Source organism: Bubalus kerabau, chromosome 21 (assembly GCF_029407905.1).
Source record: "Bubalus kerabau isolate K-KA32 ecotype Philippines breed swamp buffalo chromosome 21, PCC_UOA_SB_1v2, whole genome shotgun sequence".
In the NCBI taxonomy this organism is placed as follows: domain Eukaryota; kingdom Metazoa; phylum Chordata; class Mammalia; order Artiodactyla; family Bovidae; genus Bubalus; species Bubalus kerabau.
In genome coordinates, this window is record NC_073644.1 from 7,954,131 (window position 1) to 7,977,566 (window position 23,436).

The window sequence follows — 23,436 nt, forward strand, 5'->3', positions numbered from 1 at the left end:
TCCAGTTTTTTAAGGAATCTCCACACTGTTCTCCATAGTGGCTGTACTAGTTTGCATTCCCACCAACAGTGTAAAAGGGTTCTCTTTTCTCCACGCCCTCTCCAGCATTTATTACTTGTAGACTTTTGGATCGCAGCCATTCTGACTGGTGTGAAATGGTACCTCATAGTGGTTTTGATTTGCATTTCTCTGATAATGAGTGATGTTGAGCATTTTTTCATGTGTTTGTTAGCTATCTGTATGTCTTCTTTGGAGAAATGTCTATTTAGTTCTTTGGCCCATTTTTTGATTTTTGAACTTAGAGCAGTTGTGTAAATAAAGTCTTTGGGAGAAAATGTTTTTGTGTGAACCATTTCATGCTATAAAAGTGCTTTGGAGAAGATACTTATCTCAAAATGCTAGTACACAAGGATAATAATCAAAATGTTTCATAGAGTGTGCAACTAAGCAAGAGCAGATTGGAGGCTTGGACAAGCATTACTGTTAGACCAGTGGCTGCCGGCTGAGTGCTAGTTGTGCGTCTACACTGAACACGCCACTTAACTTAACTTTTTTCACAAATGCACTGCAGAGATCATTAGCTCTTTTAATAAGCCTCTATTAGAGAAGGGATATTTTATGATACAGCTACTCTATGTAAATAAAGTAGATCCTCCCTTTAAAAATAAGGGCAAAAATGATTGGAAACATGACTTCTGAACTTAGCTTCTATCAGGCTTTTACCAGAATTTATTTATTTATTTATTTTTGGCCATAGACTTTAATTACACCAGCCCAAAGGGAATAATATGTTTAAGGTTTAAGGCATACTTTTACTCTTTATATTTAATTTCTCCATTTATCACACCATCACACATGATACTATTTAATCACTTGATAAATTGACTTAATAATGCTGTTCACACAGCTAGAGGATAAATGAATGGAAATTTTATTCCTTCTGAAAGGTAAGAGTCTCTTCTGAATTATCTCAGAATGTATCATAAACTGTGTACTTTATGATAAAATAATTAAGTATTCCACATGGCTCATTGAGTCTTTCTTGAGTAGCACACTTAGGGAATTAAACATTGGTTTTGAATGATTTCTTCTCCTTAGAGAATTATTATATTTTCTAGTAATCACAGATTTAGGAACATTTGCCTAGGTCTTAGGGCTATCGATGCTGTTCTTCATTTCTTATTTCTGGGTGACTCATATGCCTCTCCAAAGAACTAGGCATTTAAATATAAAACTTTCAGTAGGGATTTCTTAATTAGCTTTTAATAAGAGAAAAAAAAATTAGCATCTGTGTGTCATTCTTTTTATTCAAAGAAAGGTAAGAAGTTATAATATTAAACAACACCATTGTTCTAAATTTTTTGGAGCCCTCAAGAATAAGAATTGAATTGATAATGCAAGACATAGGAATTTGTAAGTAATAAGATTAATACTTCCAGTTCATATAGTTTGCATGCTTTGAAATTAGAGTTAACAGGATATTTATGAAACCTAATCAATATAAACCTTCTTTCTTGGACAGTGAAAAGAAAATGTTAACAGACATAACAGAATATATGTTTTGATATTACTGGAAGTGGATGGTCCTAAATAAATTTAACTTAATACAAAGGCATGTGCTAATGTTTCCTTCAGTTACTTAACAAGACATTGAACTTGTAAAGTGCCTTACACTGTGTGGAATAGAGAAGGTGCAACGAAGTGAAAGTGAAAGTGAAACCCTTTGTAACCTATGTAACCCTCCCAAAGGAGTTTATTCACTTGATGTATTATTCAAATTCCATATATTCATACTTTATAGTTTTGCTACTTCCAGCAATATAGTTCAAAGTTTTATTTTTCAGAATTTTCATTTTTCAGAATTTCATCTCTCTCCTGCCCTAAAGATCACAATACTCTTTATATTTGGAATGTCTGACATCGAAACCCCCCCTCTCCTCTCATTCCTGCCTGTTCCTGACTCTTTCAAATAAGCAAGTCATCACACATTTAGAATACACAGGCAATAGGGCAGCTGCCATTAAAATTAGAAAGTAGATGAAGGGTTCCCTCAAAGTAAGAAAAGTTGGGGAATCAACAGAGATCATTTTACCAGAAAGTACACTTTAAAAGTCTCCTCTATTGAATGAAGTCACTTACTCCTACTTTTCAGTAGCTTTGACAAAGGCAGAAAGACAGGTAAGTTTCTCATGGATCACACTGTCTCTTAGTTAAGTTTATCACTTCTTTACAGAAGAAACTAACTTCCCCCTTTTGACTGCATTCTGAAAGAGCCTTTATTAGAATATAAAGAATAAACAAAACCTTGTTATATTTTAGTTATATATTTAGTTTTTATAGAAAAATTTTATATGGACATGTATTTTATCAAGCAATTAATAAAATTTAAGGATATATCTTTAAATTTTACTTCAAAGGCTTTAGTATCGACGGCACAATGAATAAATGAAATGAAGATCACACAGCACATCTCAGGATTCCTGAGGATTAATTATTTAGTCTTTTTGTAAAACTTGTATGTATGTACTATCTTTCATTTGCATTACATGATTAGTGTAATAAATAAAAATTGTAACAAAGGTTACAAAAGTAGTTAATAGCAAACAGTAGTTAATTTTTTGAGATAAGCCATTACACAAATAATAAGGAGGACATTTATTTTTAAAATATGTTTATGATTCCTATATAGGAGAAGAAATATGATTTTCAGAAACATAAAAAAAATCAAACATGGATCAGACATCTCATGGTTTTCTCCCTTAATTTCTTTATCAATAAGATTACCTCAAAAAGAAATTTACTTAATTTAAATTTACTTAAATTAAATTAATTTAAAGATTGAGCAATCTGTTTCTCTTATCATTACCATAAAAAGATCCCCAAGAATGGCTTTATACAGGGTATGCAGTTCATCATCCTTTTTCCTGTTATTCTAACATTTTTAAGTGTGACTGCATTTCTGCAATAATTTCTTAACCAATCCCTTGTCTCCTTTTTTCTTCTTTATTCTTTGACCAAACCAGACTAGAGTTTCCAAACCACAGCTCTAATTACATCATTTTCAGAAGAAGAAGCCTTCATGGATGGATGCCTTAGCATGAAGCCAAGTCTTCTCTACCTCAAAATCAATCTAGAAATCAAGACCATTCAGCATCTAGAACCACTCTTGATTAATGGACATTTCACTTTCTTGGCAATTTTGTTTCTCCTTCCAATTAAGTTTGTGCTTTGCTGCTCCTCAACTTTATTCACTATAGATTTCTGCCTGTTGAGACACTATATATAAACGAAGCTAGATTTCAATTGCACATTTCCTTGTTAGAAATGTTTTTGGAGTTAATAGATTGTTCAATCCCTTTTAAGCAAATAAGGGGCCCAAGTCATTGATCTGACAAAAATGAATAACCTCACTAACTGTGTAACTAGACTTTCCAAACTGAACTGTATGAATGCTTGTGCTCATTGAGAAGGCTATTAAAAGCATTTGATAAAGACTAATGTAGTTTAATTACTGGTGTTAATTGGCTACTCCTAATAGTTATTGGTGGGGGAATGTATTGGTCAATGAAGATTTTACTTAGTTTTCCCATCTTTGTTGTTAATTATTCCACGTACATCTTCTGTTTGCTAAAGATCAGGATCATGGCAAATCCAGAGGTGAATAATGTGGTTGTTGCATCAGGAAGCAGCAAAACACTGGGCTATATGGATCCAATCAACCCACTCCAGTACTCTTGCCTGGAAAATTCCATGGATGGAGGAGCCTGGTAGGCTGCAGTCCATGGAGTCACTAAGAGTCAGACACGACTGAGAGACTTCACTTTCACTTTTCACTTTCATGCATTGGAGAAGGAAATGGCAACCCACTCCAGTGTTCTTGCCTGGAGAATCCCAGGGATGGGGGAGCCTGGTGGGCTGCCTTCTATGGGGTCACACAGAGTCGGACACGACTGAAGTGACTTAGCAGCAGCAGTGGCAACAATGGAAATTACAGAACAACTAGACAGTTTACTACCTTGGCTCTCTGATAACAGACATTATCTCTTGCTTTTCAGCATATTTCTCTGATATCAGTTCTAGTTTATTCTAGCAGTTCTGGGGTGAGGTTCAGCTGCCTATTTGTTAAAAATCTCTCAAGATGATTGTGACATTCAACCAAAGAATGAATATCAAAACTGAGAAAATGGGCCTCTCTTTGGCTTGCAGAAATATTTCAGCAAATTGGGGCAGTTGTAGATCGGTCAGTCACAACTCGTAGTTAGCTACCTTCTTCTGAGCAGCTATTTTTCCTTTTACTCCCCCAGTGTTCTTTGGACTGGGTCACTGGACACCTGCCTCTGGAGGTGAGCATGAACAGAATCAGAGAAACCCTAACATGTGCAGAGAACATCCAGGGGGGATTTTGAAGTATCTGAGGCTGATGTCTGAAAACATTTGTATTGACAGGCTCCAATGTCACCCCATTGTGTCACTTCCAAAGAGGCCCTTTCACAGTTCAATTTCCGTTGTCCTTGTTCTTGGTGACCTCTGTGACCTTTTGTTAATCTGAATTCATAGTCTGTGATTTCTCCTGTGTAATTGCAATTTTGCTCATTCTTGGGTGTACCTTGACTGAGGTTCATTCTTGGGTGTACTCAGCCCTTGACTGAGGTTTATCCCTCACACCCCAAGTGAGGGGGGCAGATGATCCCAGATGGCTCAGAAATGATTCCTAATTTGGTTCAGATTTTCCTGGTAAATATATCTAAGACAGGCCTGGCACAGAGAACATTCTTGATAAATGTCTTTTAAATCAACATTAAAGAGATAAATTGTTTTTAAAAAAATCTAAAGGATAAAAATGTTTCCCCCCCTATTTTTAGACAACAACAAAAAATAAAATAAAAAGTGTCTAAGATATTCCAACACACACACACACACACACAAAGAAAATTCAAAATTATGGAGAATGTGAAAAAAGAGTAAAAGTATACTCAAACAGCTTAAAAATCATCTTCTACCTTCCTTTATTGTTCTCCTGAGAATCTCCGTTGCTTTGGATGGTTTTCCAGATGGCTCAGTGGTAAAGAATCCACCTGCCAATGCAGGAGATGTGGGAGATTTAGTTAGATCCCTGGGGTGGGAAGACCCCCTGGGGAAGGAAATGGCACCCCATTCCAGTATTCTTTCCTGGACAGACGAACCTGGCGGGTTATAGACCATGGGGTCACAAAAGAGTCGGACACGACTTAACTATTAATGCAACAGCAACAACAAAGGAGAAACATGTTTCCCCCCATATTTTCAGACAACAAAAGAAAGTTCAAAACTATGGAGGACATAGAAAAGGAGGAGTAAAAGTGTGTTCACATAGCTTAAAAAAACCGTCTCTTCCCTTCCTTTATTGTCTCGAGAATCTGAACTGCTCTGGATGGTGATTTATTTCGTGCCCATGAGTCAGGAGATTTCTTTGGTGAAGCTGCCGCCTTTCATTATTAATCTGATCAACAAGCTTGAGATTTTTGGAGGTAAGGAATGTAATCACAGTTGTATTGAGGTTTCGCTTGACAATCCTTTCAACAAATGGACATGCAGTGTAATTACTCTCGTCATTGAGGCCTTTCAGTGGACCAGGAAGCTTAAAATAAAGCTTGTGCATTCCAAATAGGCAAACCCTCAAGGGCGATTTCCCAGGGAACGCTAGCTTCAAGTGGGGGGACAATTCACGTAAACTCATAGCTATGTACTTTGAGGTAGTATATGCATTTGCCCATAATTTATTATTGGTTTGATATATTTTGTCTGTCAATTGGTTATAGAAAGTTGTCACCATAACTGGTTTCCTTCAGGCTACAGGTTCTGTTTACCTTGGTGGCTCATTCAGCTTCTCCCAGTTCACCAAGCTTTGTTACACTTCAAGTTTCTCCTTCTCTGGAATTAATCATATTGTTCTGAGAGCATAACTAAATGAGGCCTCTGGCATCTCCACGGCAACCTAGCTGAGCAGCGTGCTCCCTCACTTCTTTGATGTCAGTCTTATTGCTAATGGACAATTGTGTTCCCATGCCCCCTACCAGACTGAAATCTCCAGGTTCCACAGCTATTTGGAACTCCACAAGCCAGAGTTCCCTAGGTCCCCTGGACTATTCTAATGTACACTGTTAATTAAGCAGTGGTCATGTCACCTTCCATGTCTCTGATTCTACTGGGTCCTCAGGTTTCCACTTCACTATTGATACTCCTTTATTCAGCACACATGCTCAGTTGTGTCCAAGGACTGTAGCAACCCCATGGACTGTAGCCCACTGCTCTGTTCATGGGATTTTTCAGTCAAGAATACTGGAGCAGGTTGCCATATCTTTCTCCAGAGGATCTCCCTGACCCAGGGATTGAACTGTGTCTCTTGAGTCTCCTGCATTGGCAGGTGGGTTCTTTATCAGCTAAGCCACCAGGGAAGCCCTGATACTCTAATATCAATATTGTGATATTACAATATTTCATGTAAGTTGCCTAAGAGATATTTTATATTTGGAGATTCCACTGGACAATCTAGGGTTTATTTAACCAACATCTAAACTATCATTTCCCACTAATTCTCTGCTCCCCCTCCACTACCACCAATCTGGGATGTGTTCAAAGTTGGGATGCTTTCAAATGTTCAGCCCTGAATGCCTGGAAATCACGTCATGGTTTGTTGGTCCTCTGGCACCTCCCACCCCCCACATGGACATGCTGATGACCCCCAAATTCCTGTTTCCCCAAGAATTCAGCCTCAAAAATGTCCAGGTTCCTCTAACATGTAAACTATTCCTGACAGGAACTGAGGCCTTTAGATTAACCAGCAGTTGCCTACAAAGCTCTCTTTGGGCAGCAAAGCCATAAGTAGGTCATTGATGATATGGTATGGACATTACCTATGTCTTATTTGTCTGTTCTTGGTTTTTTCCTCCCTCCCCAGGATAGTCTGGCCTGGGATGGAGGTGGGTGGACAGTGAATAAACTTTTTGTGTTTCAGATCAGACTGGGCAACTCCAAAACATTTCTTTGTGGGATTTCCAGGCCCATCAAAGGATTGGTCAGGGATCTAAGACAGCGGTCCCCTACATTTTTGGCACCAGGGACCAGTTTTGTGGAAGACAATTTTTCCATGGATGAGAGGTGAGGGGGAGACCTCAGATTCCTGCCCGTCCTTGAACCAATCACGGTGGCAACTGACTGGGATGATAGTTATAAATCACTGTTCTTTAAAATTTTTAAATGAAATTTAGAAGTTTGATATACCCTCTAAATACCTACCATATTTATAATGTCAACTTTAGCCATCTGAGGAACTGTAAAGTCAAATTCTTACAGGTATTTAATATATTCTGGAAGCAAAATGGTTATTTCAGGAGGTACGTTTTTGGCACTAATTTGCAACTTTTATGGCTCTGCTTGAGAATACGGAATGAATTAAGAATTAGGAAAAAAGACCAGATGCTTCATGTGCTATCTGCATATATCTTGTCATTCCAGAAATGTGAGACCCCAACCATCCTGAATATAGAATTTCAGAAGACAAGTTTTAAAACTCTAAACTGAGGCTCTTCCATGGAAAATTTAGAGTGTGATTCAAGTGATAAGCTGCTGCTGCTGCTAAGTCACTTCAGTCATGTCCGACTCTGTGCGACCCCAGAGACGGCAGCCCACCAGGCTCCCCGTCCCTGGGATTCTCCAGGCAAGAACAGTGGAGTGGGTTGCCATTTCCTTTCCAATGCATGAAAGTGAAAAGTGAAAGTGAAGTCGCTCAGTCGTGTCCGACCCTCAGTGACCCCATGACTGCAGCCCTCTAGGCTCCTCCATCCATGGGATTTTCCAGGCAAGAGTACTGGAGTGGGGTGCCATTGCCTTCTCTAATAAGCTAGCCTCTTTCAACCAAACATAAATCATAATTTTTGGGGGGAGGGGTTGAGGGTTTTTTTTTTTTGTTGCATAGTGCAGCCTATGAGATCTTAGTTCCCAAATGAGGGACTGAACTCATGTCCCCTGCACTGGAGAGTGGGAGGGGAGTCCTAACCACTGGAATGCCAGGAAAGTCCCAAACGAATGTAGTTTTTAAACTCCTGTGGAAATAGGCATGGAAATTGCCCACATTATCTAGCAACATGTTCATTTATAACTCATTTTCCATATGTATAAAATGCATCAGACATTTTCTGTATTAATTATCCATGTAGCTTTAAAGATAGTATAAAAATAAACTCACATATTTTGTTGTGAAAAGGAAATAGCGACAAGCTTAAGATACTTGTGTGATATATGGTCATATTTTCTGATCATGTTGTTTATAGTCGAGACTTACATTCTGTGATATTTGAATCTATCTCGTTCAGGACTTAGAGAGTTTAGTTTATGCTTCTCTGTGACAAAGGGAAACATATAAGGTTAGAAACAAATGGCTTAGGATAGTTTTAAGCTAAGCAGATGCTTCCCATTTTGTAGGTAGCAGGCATGTAAGACACAGTGATTTGAAATCCATGGGAATGAAGAGTTTGAAGCTAATAATAATTAAAAAAAGAAACAAGGCAGAATTGGAATGCAATTATGCTTAATCATGGAGAAGGAAATGGCAACCGACTCCAGTATTCTTGTCCATAATTCCATGGACAGAGGAGCCTGGCAGGCTACATACAGTTCATGGTGCTGCAGAGTCAGACTTGACTGAGCAACTAAACCACCAGCATGCTTATCTTTGTCCAGAATAAGCTGGGGATATACATGCTGCTGCTGCTGCTGCGTCGCTTTAGTCGTGTCCGACTCTGTGTGACCCCATAGACGGCAGCCCACCAGCTCCCCGTCCCTGGGATTCTCCAGGCAAGAACACTGGAGTGGGTTGCATTTCCTTCTCCAATGCATGAAAGTGAAAAGTGAAAGTGAAGTTGCTCAGTCCTGTCCGACTCTAGCGACCCCATGGACTGCAGCCCCCCAGGCTCCTCCGTCCGTGGGATTTTCTAGGCAGAAGTACTGGAGTGGGGTGCCATTGCCTTCTCCGGGGGATATACATGGGCAACTAGAAATGTCAATCTGTGTCTGAATTGCTGTTACAGGCAGACCTCAGAGACACTGTGAGTTTGGGTCCAGACCACCTTAAACTGATTTCTAAACTGCTAATGGTAAAAGAGAAAGAGAAAAGAGAAATGCTGGAGCATAAATTAGATTTAGGAGATACAGTAATCAAAATGAAACACATAGGCCTTATTTAAATTCAGAATTAAATATCTATACTAATAAAAACAATTGGTGCATCAACTGGAAACATCTGAACATGCACAAAATATTAAATAAGATTCAAATAATACTAAGTGATTTAAGGTCAAATTTGTTAGGTAGATTAATGGCATGTTGTGGTGTAAAATTTAATATTTTTTCAATTAAAATGCATACAGAAGTTTCAGTGTAGAAATGATATGATGTGTAGGATTTGCTTTAAACACTCCAGCAAAGATTAATTAAAATAAATAAATCCTGAACAAATACTACACAAGAAAAATACAAGGGTGGTGACCAATATACAAGACTGACAATATGTCCATAAGCTGGTTGCTAAATATGTGGAGGTTTATGAAATAATATTCTCTCTATTATGCTTCAAATTACCACAATAAAAATTACAAAATAATGTTCTAGTTTTATATATTCTTTTTTCTACATCAATAATTTTCTCTTCCTCACTGGTATATTCCTTTTAGCATATAAACATGCCACCTGTAGTCCCATATAATGAAACAATGTTGACAAACAAACAGACAGATATTTTTTTTTTCCAACTGCAAAAGCATGTTTCTTTTGTTGTTGTTCTGAAAAGTAGTTCATTCTTTTTTCTTCTAACAAGACTTTAGCTAAAAGTACACTCCTGAAATACATGGTTCAGTTCAGTTCATTCGCGCGGTCCTGTTTGACTCTTTGCAACCTCATGGACTGCAGCACACCAGGCTTCCCTCTCCAACACCAAGAACCGGAGTCTACTCAAACTCATGTCCATTGCATCGATGATGTCATCCAAACATCTCATCCTCTGTCATCCCCTTCTCCTCTTGCCTTCAATCTTTCCCAGCATCAGGGTCTTTTCCAATGAGTCAGTTCTTTGCATTAGGTGGCCAAAGTACTAGAGATTCAGCTTCAGCATCAGTCCTTCCAATGAATATTCAGGACTGATTTCCTTTAGGATGGACTGGTTTGATCTCCTTGCTGTCCAAGGGACTCACACGAGTCTTCTTCAACACCACAGTTCAAAAGCATCAATTCTTCAGTGCTCAGCTTTCTTTATAGTCCAACTCTCACATCCATACATGACTACTGGAAAAACCATAGCTTTGACTAGACGGACCTTTGTTGGTAAAGTAATGTCTTTGCTTTTTAATATGGCTGTTTAGGTTGGTCATAGCTTTTCTTCCAAGGAGCAGGTGTCTTTTAATTTCACAGCTTCAGTCTCTATCTGCGGTGACTTTGGAGCCCCCCAAAAATAAAGTTTGTCACTGTTTCCATTGTTCCCCCATCTATTTGCCATGAAGTGATGGAACTGGATGCCATGATCTTTATTTTCTGAATGTTGAGTTTGAAGCCAACTTTTTTCACTCTCCTCTTTCACTTTCATCAAGAGGCTCTTTAGTTCTTCTTTGCTTCCTGCCATAAGGGTGGTGTCATCTTCATATCTGAGGTTATTGATATTTCTCCTGGAAATTTTGATTCCAGCTTGTGCTTTATCCAGCCTGGCATTTCACATGATGTACTTTGCATATAAGTTAAATAAGCAGGGTGACAATATACAGCCTTGAAGTACTCCTTTCCTGATTTGGAACCAGTCTGTGTTTCCATGTAAAGTTCTAACTGTTGCTTCTTGACCTGCATACATATTTCTCAGGATGCAGGTCAGGTAGTCTGGTATTCCCAACTCTTGAAGAATTTTCCACAGTTTATTGTGATCCACACAGTCAAAGGCTTTGGCGTTGTCAATAAAACAAAAGTAGGTGTTTTTCTGGAACTCTCTTGCTTTTTCTATGATCCAGAGGATGTTGGCAATTTGATCTCTGGTTCCTCTGCCTTTTCTAAAACCAGCTTGAACATCAGGAAGTTCACGGTTCACATATTGCTGAAGCCTGGCTTGGAGAATTTTGAGCATTACATTACTAGCGTGTGAGTTGAGTGCAATTGTGCGGTAGTTTGAGCATTCTTTGGCATTGCCTTTCCTAGGAATTGGAATGAAAACTGACCTTTTCCAGTCCTGTGGCCACTGCTGACTTTTCCAAATTTGCTGGCATATTGAGTGCAGCACTTTCACAGCATCATCTTTCAGGATTTGAAATAACTCAACTGGAATTCCATCACCTCCACTAGCTTTGTTCGTAGTGATGCTTTCTAAGGCCCACTTGACTTCACATTCCAAGATGTCTGGCTCTAGGTCAGTGACCACACCATCGTGATTATCTGACTCGTGAAGATCTTTTTTGTGCAGTTCTTCTGTGTATTCTTGCCACCTCTTCTTAATATCTTCTGCTTCTGTTAGGTCCATACCATTTCTGTCCTTTATCGAGCCCATCTTTGCATGAAATGTTCCCTTGGTATCTCTAATTTTCTTGAAGAGATCTCTAGTCTTTCTCATTCTGTTTTTTTCCTCTGTTTCTTTGCATTGATCGCTGAGGAAGGCGTTCTTGTCTCTCCTTGCTATTCTTTGGAACTCTGCATTCAGATGCTTATATCTTTCCTTTTCTCCTTTGACTTTCACTTCTCTTTTTTCTCAGCTGTTTGTAAAGCCTTGTCAGACAATCATTTTGCCTTTTTGCATTTCTTTTCCACGAGGATGGTCATGATCACTGGCTTCTGTACAATGTCATGAACCTCCATTCATAGTTCTTCAGGCACTCTGTCCATCAGATCTAATCTTAAATCCATTTCTCATTTCCACTGTATAATTGAAAGGGATTTGATTTAGGTCATACCTGGATGGTCTAGTGGTTTTCCCTACTTTCTTCAATTTCAGTCTGAATTTGGCAATAAGGACTTCATGATGTGAGCCACAGTCAGCTCCCAGTCTTGTTTTTGCCGACTGCATAGAACTTCTCCATCTTTGGCTGCAAAGAATATGATCAATCTGATTTCAGTATTGACCATCTGGTGACGTCCATGTGTAGAGTGTTGTCAGAAGAGGGTGTTGCTATGGCCAGTGTGTTCTCTTGGCAAAACTCTGTTAGCCTTTCACCTGCTTCGTTTTGTACTCCAAGGCCAAATTTGCCTGTTATCTCTTGACTTCCTACTTTTGCAGTCCAGTCCCCTATAATGAAGAGGACATCTTTTGGGGGTGTTAGTTCTAGAAGGTTTTGTACATCTTCATAGAAATTCATAGAGTTACAGGTTTACTGTAGCATGGCGATTTGAATCCTGTCTTGCTATCTGCCCAATAGTTTACTTTCTCACTGGACGTTAAAAGCAGTTTATATAACATATTGTTGACATGGCCAGTGGCCAAATACTTAACACTGTGCCTTGAATTTTATAGTCTCCAACATTTGTGAGCATAAACTGGAACAAATCTTTACTGCCTAAGTCTCTGGCTTGACTCACTATTTGTGGGATAAATTATGGGCAGCCAGCAATATTCAATCAACACAATTCCATGTTAACTTATGTTTTTAAGCAATGTATAGCTTAGTCAAAATTTCCAAATAGCTCAAGGTTGATACTCATTTTATTAAAATTTAATGTGAGGCTTTATTTTTGTCTGAGTTAGCTTGAGATACTTTGCTGTTGTTGATGTTGTTCAGTTGCTAAGTTGTGTCCAAATCTTTGTGACCCCATGGACTGCAGCACACCAGGCTTCCCTGTCCTTCATTATCTCCTGGAGTTTGCGCAAACTTATGTCCATTACTTTTTAAAATCATAGGTAATTTCATTGACAAATGTATTTAAAATAAGGCATTTAATTGCCTTATAGTTTAAAAAAATCTGCTTAATTTGAAAAATTTTATGTTTGAGTTTCTTACATTAACACAATAGGTTCAGACAAGGGTGACTTTTCTGTCCACTGACATTAATGAAAAGAATTCAGGTTTTGCTATTTGAGGAGCGTGATTCAGAGAAACCTTACCTTATCCTCCCATGAGAAACTGAGGCAGTACCATCATGGTGGAAGCAAAGCACTAGGACTTTTGTACCCGTTCCTAATTTTTCTTTTTATTTTGCAAAGTTAGATGGTTTGTCTTCCATTTTAACCATCGGCAATCATGCAGGGCAAGGTGTGTTATTTGTGACTCATTGCAATGTTATAGAGAAAACAAATACCAAAGTTACCTGAAGTTGGGTGTCAGATGCGAAAGTCAGTATAACTTTGAAATTTATTTGTGAATTGATGAACAAAAAGAGTCAGAAAAGCTGATTTTTGTAACTTGGATAGGCTTCATTGATTTTCCAGAGATCATGTAATTATGGGGCTTCCCATGGTGAAGAATCCACATGCCAATGTAGGAGACGTGGATCCAATCCCTGGGTTGGAATGATCCCCTGGAGGAGGAAATGGTAACCCACTACAGCTTTCTTGCCTGGAAAATCCCATGGACAGTGAAGCCTGGTGGGCTACCGTCCATGGGTCACAAAAAGTTAGACACGACTGAGCAACTGAACACACAGCACCCTTGTATAATTATAAATTCTTGACTACTTTTCTAGGCCTTACTGTTGCCATGAAACTCCATCTCACCTGGTCTTTACAGGGTTGTTTTCTGGTATTATGCAGCAAATGGGATTCCCTTTCCTACCAGTACCAATATGAAAATATCCTTTGAGTCCTGGGTTCCCCTTGAAATTATTTAAGCTTCATTTCTGGCCAAGGTCTTGATCAAACATTTTGCTTCTTGGATTCTTTTGTTGCTATTGTTCAGTTGTTAAGTTGTGTTCACTTCTTTGGTAAGCTCATTGACTGTAGCCTGCCAGTCTCTTCTGTTCATGGAATTTTCCAGACAAGAATACTGGAGTGGGCTGCCATTCCCTTCTCCAGGAAATCTTTCTGACTCAAGGCCCCAACCCATGTCTCCTGCATTGGCAGTCGGGTGCTTTACCACTGAGCCAGCATGGAATTAGGTTTGGGCAGTTCATTTCTAATTTTGCTACAGAATCTATCCAGGTTCTGATATGCAGGCTCAATCACTGTAGACCTCAGTGAGACACAGTCTCTTGTATTAGAGGATGGGAACACTCGTGATACGATAGATCCTTTAAGAATAATAGAATGCTCTCAGACAGACTTCTCAATTCTCAAGCACTTCATTATACAGAGACTTTAACTGTAATCCTGCCAGTGGCTTCAAATACGATGCTATTTTACAGATTGGAAAAAAGGACTCAGGGTTATCTAACAAGTGCATATAAATTGGATCAAATACATCATTCCTAAAATGCAATTCATGCCATCTCTAAGAATTTGCTATATACAAAATATCCTTGGCATTTCAAATTATTTTGATACTTAAAAAGTAGTTTTGTGGCACAGATTCTATTTTACTATGTATTTATTGAATAAATTCCACTTCACTATATTTTTCTAATATATTTTAAGACATTTTTTTCCAATAGCTATCATTGTGAAATATTCAGCTACTAATTGTGAGATAAATGTTATCATCACTCTTAATCTTCAGTTCAGGTCAGTCACTCAGTTGTGTCTGACTCTTTGCAACCCCATGGATTGGAGCACGCCAGGCTTCCCTATCCATCACCAACTCCCAGGGCTTATTCAAACTCATGTCCATTGAGTCAGTGATGCCTTCCAACCATATCATCCTCTGTTGTCCCCTCCTCCTTCCGCCTTCAATCTTGCCCAGCATCAGGGTCTTGTCCAATGAGTCAGTTCTTCGCATCAGGTGGACAAAGTATGAGAGTTTCAGCTACAGCATCAGCCCTTCCAGTGAATACTCAAGACTGCTTTCCTTTAGGATGGGCTGATTGGATCTCCTTGCAGTCCAAGGGACTCTCAAGAGCCTTCTCCAACACCACAGTTCAAAAGCATCAATTCTTCTGTGCTTAGCTTTCTTTATAGTCCAACTCTCACACCCATACGTGACTACTGGAAAAACCATAGCTTTGACTAGATGGACCTTTGTTGGCAAAGTAATGTCTCTGCTTTTTAACACGCTTTCCAGGTCGGTCATAGCTTTTCTTCCAAGGAACAAGCTTCTTTTAATTTCATGGCTTCAGTCACCATCTGCAGTGATTTTTGGAGCCCCCCCCCAAAATAAAGTCTCTCACTATTTCCATTGTTCTATTTGCCGTGAAGTGATGGAAATGGACCATGATCTTAGTTTTCTGAATATCGAGTCTTAAGCCAACTTTTTCACTCTCTTCTTTCACTTTAAAGGCTCTTTAAAGTGGCTCTTCAGTTCTTTAGTTCTTATTCACTTTTTGCCATAAGAGTGGTGTCATCTACATATCTGAGGTTATTGATATTTCTCCTGGCAATCTTGATTCCAGCTTGTGCTTTATCAAGCCTGGCATTTCACATGATGTACTCTGCATATAAGTTAAATAAGCAGGGTGGCAATATATAGCCTTGACATACTCCTTTCCTGATTTGGAACCAGTATGTTATTCCATGTCCAGATCTAACTGTTGCTTCTTGACCTGCATACAGATTTCTCAGGACACAGGTCAGATGGTCTGGTATTCCCAACTCTTGAAGAATTCTCCACAGTTTGTTGTGATCCACACAGTCAAAGGTTTTGGTGTAGTCAGTAAAGCAAAAGTAGGTATTTTTCTGGAACTCTCTTGCTTTTTCTATGATCCAGAGGATGTTGGCAATTTAATCTCTGGTTCCTCTGGCTTTTCTAAATCCAACCTGAACATCAGGAAGTTCATGGTTCACATACTGTTGAAGCCTGGCTTGGAGAATTTTGAGCATTACTTTGCTGAGTGTGAGAAGAGTGCCGTTGTGCGGTAGTTTGAGCATTCTTTGACATTGCTTTCTTTGGGATTGGAATGAAAACTGACCTTTTCCAGTCCTGTGGCCACTGGCATATTGAGTGCAGCACTTTCACAACATCATCTTTTAGAATTTGAAGTAGCTCAACTGGAATTCCATCACCTCCACTAGCTTTGTTCGTAGTGATGCTTCCTAAGGCCCACTTGACTTCACGTTCCAGGATGTCTGGTTCTAATCTTAATCTTACCCTTAAAAAAATAATCACTGTTAACAACCGGATGAATGACATTCCAGATTTCTCTATTTATTTTAAAATATTTTGTTACAGAATACTGAAAATATGCTCTATGCACCAGGAGACCAAATGTTACTTTTAAAAAGTCAAAGGTATTATGTCTTTTATCTGAGTGCTTTTGATACCTACTCTTTTTCACTGTTCTTTTGCACACCCCCTCTTATTTCTAGGTGTAGTTTTCTTCATATCAAATCTTGCTTTTGGTTATTTTACCAGGTTTTCTGATGTATAATTTATATGACACGATTCACTGATTTTTCTGTACAATTCAATGCTATTTAGTAAACTCATGGAGTTGGGCAACCATTAGCACTGTTTGGTTTTAGAACTTTGTCATCACGTCAGAGAAATCTCTGGGATTCCCTTGGTGGTCCCTCGCTTAAGGGCCCCGCGGTTAAGGGTCCCGTGGTTGAGGGGCCCCATGGTTAAGACCCTTGCTTCCCCTGCAGAGGGAGCTAAGATCCCACATGCCCTGAGGCAGGGCCAAAAAAAAAAAATAGAGAATCTTGTCCCCAATTCCAAGCAGCCAGCAACCTTTCATTCCTATAGATTTTCTGGCTCTGCTTTAAGTTTGTGGCACTTCTTGAATCGGAAGCATGACGTGCATGAATTTTAGAAAATTATTGATTAAGATCTCTTCAGATAATATTTATGTTCCATCTTCCTTTACTGAACTCCAAATTTACACTCTGTTCCACATTATCTCTCTGTCTTTTTCTTTCTTCTCTATGCTACATCATTTACTCTTTTTCAAATATATTGAACTTTTTTTTTTTTCCTTTCTGTACATCATGAGCAGACTGAAAATTCTGGATATCTTCTCTAGCTCTTACCTGCTGCTTTTGTGCTAGACTTCTCAGCTTCTTAGGCTCTAGGAATTCATAAATACATTGAGGGAAAAGCAGAAGCAGAGTACTTACCAACTCTGGCACCTGGATTCTCAGTGCTAAATGCCTGAGGAGACTAATTTTTGTCTTTCTAACACGATATCACTGCCTAATATCACTGATCAGCTTTTCTTGTTTTAGCTTCTTTTGTAAAAATGTAGTTCTCAGTTTCATAAAGAAAATTAATATGAATACTCTGAGTTGGAGCTTTCTGTATTACATCAACATTCAGAGCATAAAGAGAATTAAAATAATTGCTCCCTTAAGAATCATTATTTACATATATTTCTCAGGACTCATACAGGAGACATGCATATGGCTAGAAATTTGCTAATTTCCCCACTTTGTAAGAAAACAGTCTGTCAATGTGAAAAATATTGTTTCTTGGAAAGTCTTCAAAATTCGTCAAGTTCATTGATTTTTTGAAATGTTTCATTTATCTTGGAATCTTATGAAATCTTAGGTACAAGAGATTATATTCTATGGTTGCAAAATATTTATTACTCTGCTTGGTATTCTGCCTGCTGTAGAAGATGTATTCCTTTATAATTAGTTTCTTTAGAGCCCTCACCATATTTTTATGATAAATTTCTAGTGGAGTGAATCTTTATACTTCTCAGAAATGTTTTGATAGCTGTAATCTTCAATAGGAAAAAAAATCCTTTGCCAAGAAAAATTGATAAGAAATAGCACAGATCACTGACATAGATGTTTTAAACAATAATGAATAATTAAAGTCTACTGTATATTGGATCTTGGTTTGTTAGGTCTGGTTCTCAATAACTCTATCCCCTTGAGAACAATCTAGCACTAGCAGTTCTTCTGAAAGTGTGCGTGTGTGTTCACTCACCTGTATCCAACTCTGCAACCGCATGAGCTGTAGCCCTCTAGGCTCCAATGTCCATGGGATTTCCCAGGCAAGAGTACTGGGGTGGTTGCCATTTTCTTCTCCAAGGGATCTTCCTGATCCAGGGATCAAACCCGCATCTCCCGTGTCTCCTGCATTGCAGGCTGATCCTTTACCCACTGAGCTATTTATGTGGCTCAAAGATCACCTGCATGAAAATTCTTGCTAATTATTTTCTGTAGCAGATTTGTCATAATTAACAATTTGAATGGAAACTAACAGCGGGCATCATTTCATTAAAAAGAAAATCCTACCTTTAAAGAAAGCTTTTGTTCCAGTTATCTCTTACCACTTATCAGACTATCCTGAGTTTAGAGGTTAAAAATAATGACCAATGTATTAAATCTCATGATATCGTGGGTTTGACTTTCAGGCAGGTCTGGGAAAGTCTCTGGTTCATCTGATGTTGAAGGGTTTTAGCTGATAGCTGTGCAGCTGGGCCAGGTTGTCTAAGATGACTGGTACCTTGGTGGGGGGCATGTGAAAGGAGGGGCTTAATGGGCTCCTGTGTCCCTTCCATGTGGTCCCGGGCCACTTCATGAGGATTTTCTGATAGAGCAGTCATACTTCTGACCTGTCACCACTGGACACGAGAGGGCAAGGGGGGAGCTGGTGCTCCTTGTAAAAGCTATTAATATTTCCATAAATGCTGTATCACCTCTTCCACTGTACTTCTTACATCAAAGAAGTCACAGACTAACCCAGTTTCAGGGAGAGTGGAAATAGATTCCGCTTTTCAATAGGAGGAGTGTCAAAGAAATTGCAGCCATCATTCCCAGCCACAAGTCTGAAGTATTTTCATAAAGCATCCACCATTTATACTTATGATTTAAAAAATTAAAGCTTTGAGTTAAAATTTAAAGTCAGAGTGGTTGTACTTCCATAAAAAATCAGCATTATTGCTAATACTATTAATGAAAATGAATGTACACTTTTGCAGTTTCTCATTTTAAAACACTTTCTCTAAATGCATACCAACAGGAACACCATTATTACTTGAATCGGCTTGAAGCCATTATTTTAGAAAGTGTAATAATTCCTTCCTGATTATTTTGAGTAGTTTATATTATCAGTAATTTAGATGTAATCAACATATTTCCTGAGTAATCTATGAGTGGTCTCTGTGTTTGGATTCTCTGAAATATGATAATTTATTTTCCAGGTTTAATTGTCATGTTTTATATACAAAAATGATATGCCACAGATGTCTCAAAAATTCCATTTCTAGCATCATTTTCTTTGAGATTCTGTTTTGTTTCTATAGACATATAGAAACTGATAATATAAGATTATGTGACCTATGAATAATGATATTAAACCCAAGAACACGATAAGTGACCAGGATGAGTTAAACAGTTGCCCAATGAACTTAAATACTAGAGTATAATTAATAGAATATAATAATTCAGAATGTCTATAAAACTAATGGGGAGAATTAAATAGAAATGTAGAATGGATTAATGCTGAATTTATAACCAATGTTCCATAGTAAAATCAGATATACATTGAAGTTAGATATATCTTTAGAAGTGAAAATACTTTGTGGCAGTTTCATGTGAAGAAAAATCAGAACTTTAATTTGAATCTTTTCATTTGGTAATGATCTGTAAGACTAAAAAAATCACTATAAGAACTGAAAATATATTACCTAAAAGAATATTTTTCCATCGATGTTTTCAAAGATCCAACTTGTGTAGTTAATAACAAGACTTTAGACCCTATAAACTTTATAAGTTGGAGATAAAAATTATTTCCATTTTTGTTTTCATTTAAGAAGATATTTCAAAGTGCACTGCTGCAGAACAGAATCTTAAAAGAAAAGCATCAGATACTTGTGTCTTCACTACATCATCATTTTAATCTTCCAGTCATTGTCGACTGATACATGTAGTTAATGCTAGAACTTCTATGGAGGGACTTGAATTTAGAGATTTTCTGAGAAGGGGTAAAAGGGGATTCTAAATCCTTAATAAGATTAATCCAGTTATTAGCTAAAAAAAGAATGAGTTCATTCAACCTACTTAGGAAGCAAATTCTAGTATTGTAAGTTACATATATACATATATATATATGTGAACTACATATTCATTTATCTATATATTTCCATTAATAATGAACTTTTAATAGAAAAGTTAAATCACCATAATGCTAACTTAATGGGAAAAGCCAAATGAAGGATGTAACATTGTGAACCCTGAACAGATGTCCTAATTAGATATCATTAAAGGAGACTATTAGGTGAATTAAAATTGAGCCTTTCATTTGATACCAAAAATATATCCTTTAATTTATGATGAAGCAGTTATAGGTTGAAATACTCACCTGTGCAGTAGATGGAAAGTAGGTCTGACTTGTCTGGATTAGTGTCTGTAGTCCTTGCTATCCTAGGTCCCTAAAAAGAGATTGGTTACCTCATGCTGTTTGCTGAAGAAAGTCAAATGGAAAATCAGACAAACCCATTTTCTTAAGCTTAGTTTCATGGAGATTCAGAGATGGATCTTAAAGTCTTTTAGAATATTTTATAAGTTGGTTTTAATTAAAAAAAGATATTTTATGTTTTATTTTTAATAACAATTTCCTATGGGAATTTATTTTTTCAAATAATATTTTAGATTTTTGGGTCAGTGTTTCTCAAACTAGGGAATGAAGCATGACCCCTGTAAGCCCTCTAGGATATTTGAAGTATATATTTTATTCTTTAACAGAGGCCTGTATGATTTTCAAGTGTGGGATGTAAGTAATATTTTTAGAGAGAGAGAGGGAGAGGTATCATGCTCACTCAGTCCTGTCTGACTTTGTGGGACCCCGTGGACTGTAGCCCACCAGGTTCCTCTGTCCATGGGATTCTCCAGGCAGGAGTACTGGAGAGGGTTGCCATTTCCTCTTTCAGGCAGGGAATCCTCCTTATCGAGGGATCGAACCTCCGTCTCCTGTGTCTCCTGCATTGCAAATGGATTCTTTACCTGCTGAGCCATCAGGGAAGCCTCCTATTCAACCAAATAGCATATATTATATTGCATATTACTTCAAGAAGGTGTGTGTTTTATTTATTTATTTATTTGGAGTTTGCTGTACACCAAAGCAGAATATCAAAAACAGGTTTAAGTGTTCCTTTTCATACTTATCTTTCTGCATCAGTTTATCTGTTTGACAATTCAAACTGACTTAGAAAGACAGATCTAATAGAGAAAGAGAGGACCTAGTTTTATTTCAGTTTCATTCAGACTGATTTTCCATCGAGTCCAAACCTCAGAGTCTTTTGACATAGGTAGAGAGGACTATTGTAATCTTTCCCCAGAGTCTTCAGTTTACAAGTGTGACACTGTGTTAGATAAAATGCAGTTACTATAAAGCTGGCATTTAGATATCTCCCAGGTTGCATTTAGGATTTCCGACACCTACTGGTTGCATAATGTCCTTCTGGCTCCAACAAAGGCGATTTGTTTTGTTTTTTCGTGAGAGGACATGTGCAATGATTAAATGCCACAATTTGCTTTCACTATTCACACAGCTTCTGACAGAGGTGAGCCCTGTCAAAGGGTTGGGCTTGCAAAGTGAAAATGTTAGTCACTCCATCACGTCCTCGGGTCTGACTCTTTGCGAACTCAGCCGTCGGACTCCTGTCTCCATGGAATTCTCCAGGGAAGAATACTGGAGTGGGTAGCCATTCCCTCCTCCAGGAAATCTTCCCAATCCAGGGATTGAACCTGGGTCTCCCGCATTGCAGGTGATTTTTTTTTTTTTTTTTTTTTTTTACCATCTGAGCCACTAGGACTTGCAAGAGGTGGCCATCTTTTCTTCCCTTTCTCATTGCACATATTGTGAATTCTCCTTTGCTTTCACAGCTATTTCAGTCACCATGTAGGTGTCCAGACATCCATCAGCCACACTCACCAACAACTAGGATTACCTAAGTATCCTGTTATTGACTCCATTTCCGGATGGGCTTGACCAGACAGATGAGGGCATTCTTGCTTCATGGGAAGTTGAGGCTGTCGTGGGTGCCAAGACAGCCAGGCAATAAGAACCAAGGAGTATGATGAACAGGTAGGCAACCTGGCACCTGGTGTCCATGGCAAGTATTTCTTTCATGGAACATATGGAACACAGCCAGTTGGTTTTTCCTCTTACTTTTCTCAGATTGTTTTTGTTTATCAGGTGTTTTAACTTCACTAGGCAGGCAAGAGGGTTGGGTTTTGGAATATTTATCTTTTTTCCTGATTATATGCCAATTACCTGCTGACTGCCAGAGAATCAATCAACGATTAAGTAAACATTGGCAAGGATGAGCACGGGTTGGATACACTCACCTCCACCAACCTAGAGAGGACGGTGATGGTGTTATCTAGCTCACAAATATGTGATTATATTCTTGCTATTTTGATCTATTTGCTTGGCACACTCCATGTGATGATTAACATTTATGGTTTCCTTGCCAAAAAGCACAATGCATGTTTGGATACATGATCTCAACTGCAGAGTCATTTACAATTTATTTCTGTATGCCATATCATAGAGCTAATCACTTCTAGGAACTTAGTGCCAGGAATGAAAAAGGCATAATGGAGCTTTATCCACAGCTGTTTAGAAATCAAGGATTATGTCTCCACGAGGGATGTTTTTAGAAAGGGAAATATGGCTCCTTTTTCACTACTTTTTCCTTATTTCAAGTTTAATGCATGTATATTTTAAAATTGTGACTTATAGAAGAAAATTAAATGAATGAAATTCAGATATTATCTATTTAACATTCTGCCAGAAATTTTGCCCTCTTAACTCACAATCTTTCTTACTATACCATATCTGTTGCCTCAAAAAGATTCATATGAACTTGGGAATTCATATGCATGGGAGGCATGGGATGTATGGAAAATTATTTTCTGCAACTTGGTAATTTAAGGGGCCATAAACAGCAAAACCATCTTGAAGAATAAAGATGAAAGATATCCTCTAATTGATATTAAGGAATGCTGTGGAGTGACAGGGCTTCCCAGGTGGCTCAGTGGTAAAGAATCCTCCTGCCAGTGCAGGAGATGAGGGTTTGATCCCTGGGTCAGGAAGATCCTCTGGAGAAGTAAAAGGCAACCCACTCCAGTATTCTTGCCTGGAGAATCCCATGGACAGAGGAACCTGGTAGGGCTACAGTCCACGGGGTCACAAAAGAGTCAGACACAACTTAGTAACTAAACAACAACAACAATCGAGTGACAATAATTAAGACCATGAACTAACGGCATTTTGAAAGACAAATGGACCAGATGACAATCCAGAGATACACCTGTGCATACATACATGGTTATCTGATTTACAAAACCTGGTGCTATGTAATTCAGGGGGAAGAAATACATCCTATTCAATAAATTATGCTGAAACTAATGTATATCCATATTAGATATCTCAAAGCCCACACTAATTTGAGGTAGAT

General features: G+C 38.2%; 1 protein-coding gene across 1 annotated transcript in view; it reads left to right on the forward strand.

Moving 5' to 3' along the window:
- Window positions 1-5,431: 5,431 nt before the first annotated feature.
- The window catches only part of LOC129635728 (uncharacterized), an 81,823-nt gene continuing 63,818 nt past the window's right edge, over window positions 5,432-23,436 (forward strand). The window contains exon 1 of the mRNA XM_055558865.1: window positions 5,432-5,507. Within this exon, the coding sequence (XP_055414840.1) occupies window positions 5,432-5,507 (76 nt within the window). The remainder of the gene's footprint in view (window positions 5,508-23,436) is intronic.